This window comes from Ilyonectria robusta (genome assembly GCF_021365365.1).
Source record: "Ilyonectria robusta strain PMI_751 chromosome Unknown BGZ61scaffold_10, whole genome shotgun sequence".
NCBI lineage: Eukaryota > Fungi > Ascomycota > Sordariomycetes > Hypocreales > Nectriaceae > Ilyonectria > Ilyonectria robusta.
Genome location: NW_025764444.1, coordinates 186082 through 199177, shown reverse-complemented (window position 1 = coordinate 199177; position 13096 = coordinate 186082). Strand labels below are relative to the sequence as shown.

The 13096-nt window shown below is 47.8% G+C and overlaps 5 protein-coding genes across 5 annotated transcripts; 3 read left to right on the top strand and 2 right to left on the bottom strand.

Annotated features, from left to right (window-relative positions):
- Positions 1 to 2240: 2240 nt before the first annotated feature.
- BGZ61DRAFT_517913 (uncharacterized protein) lies at positions 2241 to 3679 on the top strand. The gene is made up of 5 exons (XM_046252345.1): positions 2241 to 2531; positions 2585 to 2654; positions 2709 to 3017; positions 3110 to 3226; positions 3304 to 3679. The coding sequence occupies exons 1-5, from the start codon at positions 2333 to 2335 to the stop codon at positions 3482 to 3484; spliced, it is 876 nt and encodes a 291-aa protein (XP_046104042.1). The 5' UTR covers positions 2241 to 2332; the 3' UTR covers positions 3485 to 3679.
- Positions 3680 to 4213: 534 nt separating this feature from the next.
- Positions 4214 to 5131, top strand: BGZ61DRAFT_532495 (X-Pro dipeptidyl-peptidase protein; the record flags this gene model as incomplete). Its single annotated transcript, XM_046253874.1, has 1 exon — positions 4214 to 5131. The coding sequence occupies one exon, from the start codon at positions 4214 to 4216 to the stop codon at positions 5129 to 5131; it is 918 nt and encodes a 305-aa protein (XP_046104041.1).
- Positions 5132 to 5562: 431 nt separating this feature from the next.
- BGZ61DRAFT_532494 (uncharacterized protein) lies at positions 5563 to 6615 on the bottom strand (the record flags this gene model as incomplete). Its single annotated transcript, XM_046253873.1, has 1 exon — positions 5563 to 6615. One exon carries the CDS (start codon positions 6613 to 6615, stop codon positions 5563 to 5565), a length of 1053 nt encoding a protein of 350 aa, XP_046104040.1.
- A 3404-nt stretch (positions 6616 to 10019) lies between these two features.
- Positions 10020 to 11090, top strand: BGZ61DRAFT_493963 (pectin lyase fold/virulence factor; the record flags this gene model as incomplete). The annotated part of the gene is made up of 4 exons (XM_046250721.1): positions 10020 to 10262; positions 10299 to 10571; positions 10623 to 10988; positions 11061 to 11090. The coding sequence occupies 4 exons, from the start codon at positions 10020 to 10022 to the stop codon at positions 11088 to 11090; spliced, it is 912 nt and encodes a 303-aa protein (XP_046104039.1).
- Positions 11091 to 11826: 736 nt separating this feature from the next.
- Positions 11827 to 12986, bottom strand: BGZ61DRAFT_451874 (Glyoxalase/Bleomycin resistance protein/Dihydroxybiphenyl dioxygenase). The gene is made up of 2 exons (XM_046245875.1): positions 12128 to 12986; positions 11827 to 12007 (listed from the first exon to the last, which is right to left on the bottom strand). Exon 1 carries the CDS (start codon positions 12718 to 12720, stop codon positions 12196 to 12198), a length of 525 nt encoding a protein of 174 aa, XP_046104038.1. The 5' UTR covers positions 12721 to 12986; the 3' UTR covers positions 11827 to 12007; positions 12128 to 12195.
- Between the last annotated feature and the right edge of the window lie 110 nt (positions 12987 to 13096).

Sequence of the window (13096 nt, the reverse complement as noted above, 5' to 3'; positions counted from 1 at the left end):
GTCCATCATCGGTCTATAGACCACATCCAGCAAGACACGGCGGAAATGAGAGCAAAAATGGGAAAATAAACCGAAAGAAGGGCCGAAAGAAAAGAGAAGAAGAATCATCGAGAAAGCCTTGGCCTCAACGACTAGCGAAACTTTGGGACCTTTCATCAGACAACCCAGAGGAGACGGTATCGCGACATTCTATAGCATAAAAACTTCTGCAAACAACTTTCGGCAACCGGCCAACTTTTATTTACACGCACAAGTTCCCGAATGGCCCGATGCTCGTCAAGCTACTCACTGCGGCGAAGCAATTCTCTACCTCAGAGACGGTAATCCATGATGGTAGGGGATTCGAGAAAAACCTACCCAGAGCTGCTGCATGACATCCAGCAAATATGACGTCTTCTCTACGCGCGATTGCCGTTGGGTGCAGTGAGAGAGGAAGGCATCTTGCGAGAGGGGCATCAGCATGTTTGTATTCTTACCCGGGGCGGTTATGGGTTCATCGTTACATTCTTCGCCGTCTGAGCCATCGGTGGCGCTTGTGTCCCTTTGGGTAAGTGAGTCTTCAAGATCCAGACATGAGGTACATGCTCACCACTACTTCAGCATCTGGTACCATTGCTGCACTCGCACAGTATTTAATCTCGAAGGTCAAGTTGATCTGTACTATCTAGCAATGAACCCAGTGAGAAGGCTGCAGAAAAATGTTATTTAATGAAAGCATCAGGGACGGCGAAATCCTTCGCATCAATTCCTCTTGCCTCCGATGGAAAGCAGCAAGGAATGGTCAAGGTTGAGATCGATGGCGCCTTGCCAATGAATCCAGCCGAACCAGGCTGTGTTTTGTTCACATCTGAGACGACTAGGCGTTTGAAAGGGGTAGCACTTCCTAGGCAAGTTCCTACTGGCTTTCCACCCGCTGATCGCAACTGTAAGACCATCACCTACCGTCCAGCGCACTGGATCGGCGGCATCGCTACTCCAATAGGTTCTGAAAGGGCACGAATGGCAATCCTTTGGCCGTGGGGAGAAACAAATTCTTGGTGTTGACAACATGGTCGGCTGAGAACCCTCAAGACAACACGCCTCCACGCTCGGGTAAGTTTCCAACTGCTGTCTCCATATTTAACCAAAGCGAATCTTAGCTCGGTACCATTGCCCATTAGGGAAGCCGATGCTCGGGAGCGCGAAGCCGAGCCGAGACGCTCAAATCGCGCTAGTGAGCTTCTTCAATTCACATGATCAAGTCGTGCGACGCGAGATCCTTGAGGAAAACTTCCCTTGCTTCGTTTTGTTGCTTCTTTGTTTCTTTGGCGTTCTAAAAAGAAGAAGGAAAATACGACGGACTATTCCCTGTGAAGCCGTGTCTGAGCCAAGGATGTGGCAACATGTTCTATTTCTCAAGTCGCAGCTGCACCTCTTTGCAGACCATCTGCCGTCTATTGAAACTGAGATGGATGCAATGACCAGGTGGTTTGTTCAATAGGACAATTTGATTTGTCTGTGACGAAAAGAATCGTTTGCACGGCGTCACCGTAGCTGGCGGACTCTTGCGGTGTAATACACGTTTGTTTCTTGGACTATCCCACCTCCCTTTTGGACGGCAGACCAGAGTTCAGCCCATGTACCCTCCCAAGAGGGAAGTTCGGGGCGGTGAATCCCTCCCTCCCCACGCCCAATCAAGCTTCGAGTCCATTTCTTTGTGTACACACGTTACTAGAAGTAGTTAATCCAGTACCCCCACCTGGAGTGGCCCCTGGCACCCAGGAGATTAATATCTAGTCGTCCACCCCACGCACTAATCAATCTGTCAAAGAACCCACTAACTTACGTGCCCCACGGTAGGTCAACGTGGACGTGGCCAAGTCTGGGCGACATACTCCGTAGTATAGCAGCTCCAGGGGAGGATAAACTGGTACCATCTAGCCAACGAGATGCTACGGCATACATCACTCTTTTTGACACCCTCAATCCCGGGACGAATGCCAAACTGCGGTGAGCGTCGTCGGTGAGTATCTGGGCTCCGTGACCGAGGTCAACAACGCCACCACAACGTGCTGCCACACCATTTCCGTCCAGCAGGTCGCCCCACCCGTCGGCTCGCATATCAGCAGCCTCAATTATCCACTCAATATTGATCACGAGGAGTGAAAGCCTTTGCTCAACAACCCAACAAGTCACAACACCTGGCACTGAAGCTCGACATAAAGACACGGCCGGCAGGTCTCTGGAATAGGGGAAGTACAATAGAATTCAATTCCAATCTCTTCCATACCTACCTATCTAGGCACCATCACTTTATCTTGAGTGCACGCGATATTTCACACAATTAATCACCATGGTCCACGCCGCTACTCCCCCCGAGGATGTCACCAGGAACTCCTACATCCAGACGCCGGTGTCGGCGCCTCGCCATGACCCCTTCTCTCTCGAAGGCAGAGTCGTGATCATTACTGGCGGCGCAAGGGGTTTGGGTTTAGTCATGGGACAGGGAGTTGTTCACGCTGGTGCTGATTTGGCCATTGTTGATTTGAACTGTGAGTTTGCTCCTGCAACCACCACTCATAAACCATCACTGACCATGGCGTAGACGAAGAAGCCGAGCTGCAGACTCACCAACTGGCGGCAGGATTCAAGAAGGAAAACCCAGGTTCTAGCAGGCAAGTCTGTTGAATTTCTTCCGGGAGTAACCATGTACTGACAGTTCTTTTCAGAATTCCCAAAATAACTGCTCACCGCGCTGATGTTTCGGACCCCGTGTCCGTTGAGGCTTGCATTGCCGAAATTTTGAGCCAACACGGAAAAATCGACGGTCTAGTAACCTCTGCCGGCTTCACTGAGAACTTCGATGCCGTCGACTACCCAGTCGACCGCATGCGCAAGCTTTGGGGAGTCAACGTAGATGGCACATACATGTTTGCGACCAGTGTCGCAAAGCACCTCATGGAACGAAAGGCCTCCGGAAGCATGGTATTTATTGGCAGCATGTCTGGTGCCATCGTCAATGTTCCTCAGCCTCAAACGTCAGTCATCCCTCTCTGTCCATTTCTTTATTTTTCATTTGCGCCGACCGCAATATCTAGTGGTGATTCAGAAAACTAACCCGTTTTCACAGTCCATACAATATTTCCAAAGCAGCCGTTCGACATCTTGCTGCTTCGTTGGCCGTCGAGTGGGCTCATGCTGGTATTCGAGTCAACTGCATCTCTCCCGGTTACATGTTGACTGCCCTGTAAGTTTCTGTCGCTTCGCCATGACCTTGCTTTCGTCAGGTAAATAAGATGGACCCCGCTGACTAACTCCATATAGGACTGAAAAGATTTTGAACGAGAAGCCAGATCTCAAGAATACATGGGTGTCCAAGATCCCTCAGGGCAGAATGGGCGTGCCTAAGGAACTCATGGGCCCTGTCACCTTCTTGCTATCTGATGCATCGTCATACGTGACGGGCGCAGACATCCGGGTTGATGGCGGATATACCGTTATTTGAAGTTGGCCATCACATGAAAGAATAATGACAGAGGATATTCTGGTTTTGATATGTATGAATAGCGGAGCGTTTTTAATACTGCAAAACATTTTACAAATTAAACAGAGTTGCGACAGGCAAACCTCATAAGCCTCATCAGGTCACTGCCTAGACAACATCCATTGGCCAAGAGAAAACGCCAGACGACCACTTCTCCCTCTTGAATTTCTCGAGTCCTTGACCAAGAAACATGTGTACCCTCCGTTTCGCCATCGTAACCCACTTAGTGTATCCGGGGAGGTGTCAGAGCGACTACACAATTACCACAACGTGAAACCGTCACTTTGGTTTCTATGACATGCTCTAGAATCTACCAGTTTGACACTAAAATTTGGAGCCTAGCTGGGTTGAAAGGAGGAAATTCTCATAGGCCAACTAAACGGAGATAGCCTGATTTTTAACTCCAGTGCAGCACTAGTATAGGTCATCTCAGTGCTACTGGTAGTCATCAACGAGTAAAATGTTCGGGTGCTCGGTACTAAAGAAGAGTCCGCCACGGCGAGAAGGAGGAGCCCGAGACCAGGATTAATGGAAACCTTAGTTTATCTCCGGGATATTTGTTCGGGTGCATTATCCCCGCATTGAGCAATTGGCTATAAGACGAGAAGATATCGCCGAGAGCACTCTGGCCTTTAAGGAGCCGCATTTCATGAAATATCAGCCAGGTATTAGGTTCCTAGCAATCATATAATGTCAACGCCACGTAAAGTCAGTTTTCTCAGTCGAGGCCTAAAGGTTGTCGGCCATCTTTTTACCCCTTCTCGTTCTCTGTCCTGCCCAGACCGCAAAAAGGCTGCTATTATCATTGGCCACCAAGGCACCGGTATCAAGGAACAAGCTTCCGGTCTGTACGCCGAAACTCTCGCTTCCCAAGGCTTTGTCACTCTTGCCTTCGATGCCGCTTACCAAGGCGAAAGCGAGGGCGTACCTCGAGGCCTGGAAGACCCACACCAGCGTGTAGAGGATTTCAAATGTGCAGCTTCATTCCTCTCTACGCTCGGAGATGACTTGGTCGATCCATCTCGTATTGGTCTTGTCGGTATCTGTGCATCAGCTAGCTACGGTGTCTGTGCTGCGGCAACTGACCCCCGCATCAAGGCCATTGCTGGTATTTCACCCATGTGCTTTGGTACATTGATTCGGGATGGGATGAGATCTCCTATAACTGGGCAGATTGACTTTGAGAAACTGAATAAGGGATTGTGGGAGGCAGCCCAGGATCGACTGGACGAAACAGCAGATAAGCCACCAGCTATTCACAATATTGCTGATGGATTTTCACACCCCCGAGAGGATTTCAAAGGATACTACAGCGATCCCCGGTGGAATCATCCGAGATGTACGAACACGATGGTAACTCGGAGCATGGAGCTTCTTGTCACGTTTGACGGCTTTCAATACATTGAATGGGTTGCGCCAAGACCAATATTGCTGATTGCGGGAAATGAAGCAATGACTTTTCCGTATAGCGAGAAGATTCTTGAGAGGGCCATGGAACCGAAGGAGCTATTTGTTATCGAAGGGAAGGGCCATATGGATCTATATCAAGATGTGACTGAGAGTGGCCCGAAATTGGTTGATTTTATGAGCAAGGCTCTGTGTGTGTAGGTTGCTGTCAAAAAACTTCTACTAAGCTCGTGCCGATCGTGATGCATACTCGGGTAGAGGGATTGGGACGATGGTATGAGCAAATTGGATGGACAACGGGCCCCGTTTCTAACTTGAATACTTGGGTAGAGGGAAAAGGACGGTGGAAACTTATTCTCTTATACTGTGATGAATTTAAGCTACCTGGTTCATTGGCTTGCGAGGGCCTCTAATTACACGATTGATTCATGTATCCCAGTAGTCTCACTTCTAGCTGTCCCCGAGATCAAGGCAAAATCTAGCTATTCAGGATGAAGGAAAAACTGGCCAACTTATGCCCAGTGAAAAAACCTAAACCTTTTTCTAGCGCACCATTTTGCTCCCCCAGTCCCTGCCCAAGAACTTCTCCTCACTTATACCATACTCCATCAGTTAGCCTCGATGGCTCACCGTTAAGCAAGGCCAGCCTCAGCGATCGCCTCGTTGTATTTCTGGGACGCAGTCTTAATGCCGTTGAAATAATTCTTGTAGCTGTCTTTGATGGTTCCGTTCAGTTGGTTGCACATATCCTTCGTTTGTTCCACCACGTCGACGATGTTAAGGATCTCGAAAACCGTATCGACCACCGACATGATGACCGCGACGACAGTGATGAATTTTCCCGTTGCATCGAGCATACCGAAAGCGCTGGACTCCACTTCTTCAACTTGGAGTCCAGCAGCCTCGGCGTTCTCTTTGATGGTTTTGTTAGCGATGCCCAGCTTGATAGACATGATGGCAATCGAAGTGTTTTGGACGAATGCCAGCTCGGTACTAGGGTAGTTCAGTCCCTTAATGAACCCCATGTATTGCTGGATATCGGCATCCGTCTTTTCACTGAGATTCAAGGTATCCAAGGCATCATAAACTTTGTCGATCTCACTGCTGTTGAAGAGCTTTCTCGCCGACTCCGCGTATTTCCTGAAGCCAACGGCATCGAGCTTTTTATCGAGATGTTGAACTTGCGCAAGAAACTGCATGAGCAGCGAGCGGCATGTTCTGGTGTCGAGGCCGGCCGGCGCTTTCGACGCGATCAAGTCGTTATTCGCCTTGTATTGGACGACGTAAAGGTGGACGTTGGGATTGATTTTAGACGAGATATCGGTATCGGCCGTTGCCAACTTGTCGTTCAACTCCTTCGATTTGCTGGAGACGACGCCTTTTTCCACTGTCACGGCCACCTCAAGTCCTGCGAACGCGGCCATGCCCAGGCCGAACGACCAGATGGACGACACCGCGGCGGCGTCGGCAGCGATTTGGGTTGCATCCGCAGCAATGGTATCATCACGCACTGTGGTGGCCAAATCAATGAGCGTGTCGAATTCGCTGTCGACAGCGGAGTCCGAATCGAAGTCGCCCAGACCGACGAACAGGCTTTGCTCGGTAATCAGTCTGTCGATGTTTTCATCGCTCTCCGTGTCCCAAGTGGACATGTAATTCAAATAAGTCATCATAGTAGTACTCATGGTGTCAGCTATTCGGGGGTTTCAAAGGTTGAAATAGGCAGATGAAGGGACTCTGAGTATCAATGATATCAATTCTCAATAATGGGAATTCTGTGAAGTAAACGTGATAGTCCTGAAAAGGATGGAATTAATAAGAGGGGAGGGATTGAATGCTTCTTTATAACTCACTCCTCAGTAGAGCCTATGTCTTGCAATTATGTAAAAGGTCTGCTACCTACTACTGTGACCTCCCTTCACCGGTCAGCATGGTCTGTGGCTTCTATTGGTTTCTCTGGTGATAAATTTAATACGAGTTCCGACTGGCCTTGATGCAGTTCAGCTATGGTTGCTCCGACGCCATCAATGATTTCTTTACTCGAAATATCTTAGCAGTTTGAATATTACCTGGAAATCATCTGAGATTGGGCCGATCTAGATCTACTGATGGCATTTCCTCGCAGTCGTATGAGATTAGACCGATCTAGACCTGCTGATACTATCACCTAGCAGTCTATAGAGGAATGAAGGGAGGATAAGTCCCTTGAGTTCTGAGACTGTTGAGGGTATAACGGTACAGACAGAGGTGTCTGGAATGCGCCATGTGCACTCTTGAAGTGTCACGGCCCGGATTGGGACTAGGCGGTCACAATCAGCAGAACCCTGACGGATCTACTTTTCGCTACAGGGCACAGGCTCATCCTTGACCTATTGATATAGGATCTTGAATGCAAGCACAGCGTTGATGTCAACCTGTTCTGTCAGCAGCGGCTCGTTCTCGAACACAGACTCAACAAAGAGCCGAGCACACTACAGTAGCACAACGAGCATCCCCGTGTATAAAATACAATTTGTTGTAGCGGAGTGGCTGCTGCTAACTGCCCACGGCACCGCAAAAGCATACCAGCAGGGTCGCATATACGTTGTCTCCAACCTGCTGTTTCATAGAAGCCACCATGAACAAAAACAGACCCGGTTAAGCAGCGCCTCAGTGCCAGTGGGAAGGTGTTGGCGAATACGTCGGGCAGTACCCTCACTTCATCCTCCTCTGCATCGCCGGCCCGTCCTTGCCATTCCTTCTTCCTCCTCCTCTTGCTCGTCATATTCGTCATCGTAGTCATCCTCATAATCGTCGCCGATGTTGATCTCCCTATGATTGAAGGCAACAATACTGCTCTACCTTTAACCCACCGACACCGTGCTGTGGGTGATTTCCCGCTGATCCAGGTTAAGTCAAATGGCCGGACTCCGACTTTTTCCCCATCCCTCTGTCTTCATTTGTCACTTATGGTGAATTGTCATACACTCTAAGCCAATGCTTTGTAACAGCCCAATTAGCAAGGTCCTGAGGGGGAAATGCTATATACTAGTATTTCCCATTTCAAGTGTATTATTTCTACTCAGTATTAGAGATATAACATTAATCTTTATATGTTAATAATTCATCATTTACATACATAGAAGACGCCAACCGCGATACTTTACTAAACCCCCACAGATTCTGCCATTGGGTGCCACATTCCACTGCTCGCTGCCCACGCCTTTCAAAATATGGAAGAAATTTCTACAATCCTCTCCGTTTAATCTCAAGTGGTTTTGCCTCGTTATCTCCTAGGAAAGTCTTCCGAATTTGGTGCGCCAAAGCCCGCCTCGTGCATATAAGATTTACTACTAGGGGTGCATAAAATAAACATTCCGATATTTGGTCTCTCAGACTCAACGTCAACTCGAGGTGTATCATTATCCCAGTTAGTGGTGATCCGGAATAAATCGAACACGGAATTGGTATCGCGATATCTCGACAGTTTCGAAGAGCAGAGGTCCGATATGACGGTTTTAATGATCACGGTAAGCGAGCTCCCCATACGCGACCGACCACGCAACATCAAGTTTCCTAATGGCAGAGGTAAGCGACGACAAAATTACATCACGGACGTAAGAGACAGTAAAATTCCACACGTCAGAGGTCTTCAGACAAGCATATGCTAGTTGTTGTAGAAATCGATCATCGTGCCTTCTTCCGTCAGGTTTAGAAGTTAGCTCAAACAACTTAGACCTCACGGCTCGAAATGTCTCTAGAGTGGTCATAGGTGCAAAAAGCCGGAAAGCTGCGCCTCCTGCAGTCTAAGGCTTAGGGTTGGACCCATACGGAGACATACGAAAACATGCAGAGATATATATCCTGGTCAATGTTCACTACGGGTAATAATCCCCGACTTTAGAAGTGAGGAACCAGCTTCAAGGGGGTCGAGGAATCAGGGTCGGAGCCAGGATAATAACGGGGCTTCCAGGCACTCGGCACCGGCTCGGCAAGCGAACAACGGATTGATTATAAGTTTATGTCACTGTCGCATGTTGTCCAAGTCCGGCTTAGAGTGCAGGTAGTGCAGACGAAATTAGACTCAGCCCTGCATTATATTGCTCAATAAAGTGAATTAGAGTAAGATAACCTTGATATATAACAACCTTCAGCCCCTCTAAACCTTCGCCTGTTAACCTTTAACCTAGAAATCTTCTGCCCCTAATAACTTATATCTTATACTAAGCCTTCTCTAGTAACTTTAGTAGCTTTAGTAGTTATATTTTATTTTCATCTAGCTTCTTAAGATTTATTTTATTTATTTTTATAATTATATTATTTATAATTATTTTTTAAAAAATATTAAATTTATTTTATTAATATTTATAAAAAAACTTTTTTTTATTAATTATAATAAATATTTAAGTTTTAAATAAAATAATATTTTTTTAATTTTATATTAGTAATATATTTATTTTAAAAGAGTAGATAGAAGTTAGATTAAACTCAGCCCTGAAATAAGCGCAGTTTTAACGGTGCAGGATAGATTCTGAAGCGGTATGCCTGCCGGTCTTTAGAGTTGTTGTAATTCGCTATAAACGAGAATTTCGTATTCGAAGTGTGCGATGCGAGGTAGGGAAGTACATTAGAATCTTCTCTTATTTGCCATGCGCAGTAGGGTTCCATTTTCTTGCAACTTGTATCGCGACGAACCGCTAGAAAGAACAGTTGAACCCTGTCACCGGCGTCAACTAGTGGGCCGCTGTAAAATTACCACATGGGCCTTGCAAGAAGAAGGACGTGTCACCCATGACCAGAAACCGGTGAGGTGGGTGAGGTGGGTAGCGTGGACCACCAGTTCTTCTATGACGAAAGTACCCGCGGAATGCAACTCTATGGCGTGGGTGCACTCCCTGTAAGGATGAAACATCGTCTGCTCCAGGGCGCATACTTCCAATTGCAAGTTAGTTTGCTCATGTCATGGTATATTTAAATAAACCTATCCTCGATTGATCTCACCCATTCCTCTAGTACATTCGTTCACTTTTGCTCGTCGTTCTTTTGCTCGTGCTCTTTTCCATTCTGTTATCTACATTCTTATATTCACAAACCATCACGTCTGTTCACAATGAAACTGACTTTCGGCATCTCGATTGTGCTAGCTGGCCTAGTACGTTTGGCTTCTTCCCAAGAGGTGGCTGGCACAGCCGAAGGGTTTGCATATGGCGTGACGGGCGGCGGTGATGCGACGCCAGACTACCCGGCCGACATTGACGAGTTGACTGACATGCTCACTGATATTGTCCCTCGAGTCATAGTCCTGGACAAGGAATTCGATTTCACCGAATCCGAGGGCACTACAACAGGTACTGTTTGTGCCAGCTGGGGAACCGGTAGTAGCTGTTAGAGGATCATACAAGATGATTGCGGCGACTCTACACAGAAGACGGCTACGTGGTACAACGCTCCGAAAACCCCCATCGATGTTGCGTCCAACAAAACCATCATTGGAGTTAGTGACAAGGGAATCATCAAAGGCAAAGGCTTGAGGATGCGTACCGGTTGCCAGAATGTCATCATTCAAAACATCCAAGTTAGCGACTTGAATGACAAGTTCGTCTGGGGTGGCGATGCCATCTCTTTTGATGGCGCTGACCAGGTTTGGGTCGACCATGTCACTGTACGTTATTCAAAGTTGCTATGAAGCTACCGTTATTGACTTACTCCTTAGACCGCACGTCCAGGTCTCCAACACTATTGTTTTGGCCACGAGGCCAGCACGCGCATCACGCTCTCGAACAACTTCATCGATGGCGAGTCCACCTACTCGACTGGTTGCAACGGCTACCACTACTGGACCTTTGAGATGGTGGGCACGGCCGATCAGATCACCATGAAGAATAACTACATCTACCATACCTCTGGCTGTGGCCCTGCTCTGAGCGGTGGCACTCTCTTGCATGCTGTCAACAATGTATGGGAAGATATCGACGGACACGCTCTGGAAGGCGGAGAGGCAACTGCCAAAGGAATCTTTGAGGGAAACGTCTTCATCGACGTGAAGACTCTCGTTGGCGACTACAAAGGAAAACTTAGGGTTAGGGTTAGATTCATCTCCAGCTGTTGGGTCTATTTACTGGTGAAACGTGATTAATCTAAGCTGGTGCAGGGGCCTACGTACTCATCCGGGGGTGTGTGAGGCTGAACTTCTCCCTGTTCCTGGTCAAAACGTCCATCGTCACTTGTCGATTGAGCTTCTTCTGCCATGATGCAAGGATAAGTGCAAAATACCACAGCATACATTGTCCATGACACAGCTATTACCTGCAGCTCATAAAGGTATTGGGAAAGGTAACCAGTTGGACTAGAAACCTTAGTCTGTCTGAGTGTATTGTTGATCTTTGAATGGGCTGGGTATATGGTCTGTATTGTTGATACTATTGTTGGTGTTTTTTTTTTACTGTTGAGCTTCTAGTCCCCCCTCTGGGTATGTGTGTACTAGGGCACCCTAACCTCTTGATACATTGTCCATCTCATCTGGTACCGGTTTCTTGTCTTTCCCCTGTTACCACATCTAAACCCACTCTATTTTGTCTTCCAAGACTCGCCCGTCCAACTTCAACGTTAGCTTGGAGTGGATACACTTGAAAGGAATTCAAACACTCGCCTCGCTGTTGTAGCGGTAGTGGATGTGTTTCCGGACGCCCTGCAATCGGTGGTGGTATCGGTACATGTTGGGTCCACGCATATCGAGTGCTCATTTCGGGCCACTCCGAAACCGTACAGTCAACGAGGCAATGTGAACCGCTGCTGCAGGTTACAGAAGAAGTCACCAAGGTGATACAGTGAGCGGAAGAAGTCACCGGGGTCGTAGAGGGGTTTCTAGCCTGAGGTACGCGCGTGGTTGTGGTGGAGAAACTCGGCTCTGTTTCTACTTTTGAACCCCATACGCAACACTAAAGATATGAACCAACAACCCTAACGAAAAAAAAAAAGGCTTAGCTAGTCTCAATACTAGCTCCTCCCCTCTCATTGTGTTTATTTACTGTCTGGAAAAACACAATCTGCACTCAGACATCTCTCACCGATACTCCGGTTGAGACTGTACTTCGAGAGGTAAGATTCTTGCTCTCAGCCTATACTACTCTATCTACCTAGGTACTTAATAGTACACCCTGTGTGGCCTCGCTTAATCCTGTCTTGCCCTAACTTAACCCAAACTAACCCAATAATCAGACCCTTCGGTAGTCCATGCAATATCCGTCCCATGTCTCTCTCTGACAAGTCGCTTCGCTGGCTCAATTTCACAGATGCTGAATAAGCTCAATAATGTTGCCCTCGGGATCGCGAATCATGCAAAATCGAACACGTGTCGGCACATCGACCGGCTCCTGGAAAATTTCAACGCCAGCAGCAATCAATTTCCGGTAAATGGCATCGACATCGTCAACCTGGAGGGACCAGTTGAAAATACCACGCACATTTCCCAGCTCGGTGACGTTGGTCGGGTTTCTTCCGTCCGAGGTCGAGCCAACATCCTGTCGGAACTCGACACGGACGTCGGCGGCGTTCTTGAGCATGACAAACTGCCTGGTCAGGTTGCTACCGACAATCTCTGTCTCGGTATACTTGAAGCCCAGGACTTCTCGATACCATTGGGTTTCGAGGGTTATGTTTGAAACCGACAGGCCAATGTGTCCAAAACGAAGCTTGGATGGAACGACAGAAGCGCGAATTGCAGAGTGGTGAAGTGGATTCTCGGGAGCAGCGCTCGCAGCGGTAGTAGCCAACATGGCGAAGAAGAGAGTAGAGAGGAGCTGGAATTTCATGTTGGATGGCTAATGCAATGCTTCAGAAGAGTTGAGTTTCTTTGTTGGTTCTCTGACTATTGATCGAGAGTGCCAATCCTAAAGCTGGCGATCCCTTGCCCTTTTATCTCTCAGTTTCCTCAGTTGATAACCTCTGTTGCGAGATGACGCAAGTTCGCAACCTCTGTCTCGGCTGATGTGTGATGACTCCCGGGTCGGAGGATTCCCTCTTCATACAGCCCCGCCTTAACATAGCCCCGCGGAGATGACATATAACTCAAGTTTCGAGCATCGTGTTATTCCTGCGAAATTAATTATGTTAATACTGTGTCATTGCTTACATGCCAAGGCTTCAATCCGCGGAGATGACATAAGAATGAAATTTTGAGCGCCGTGT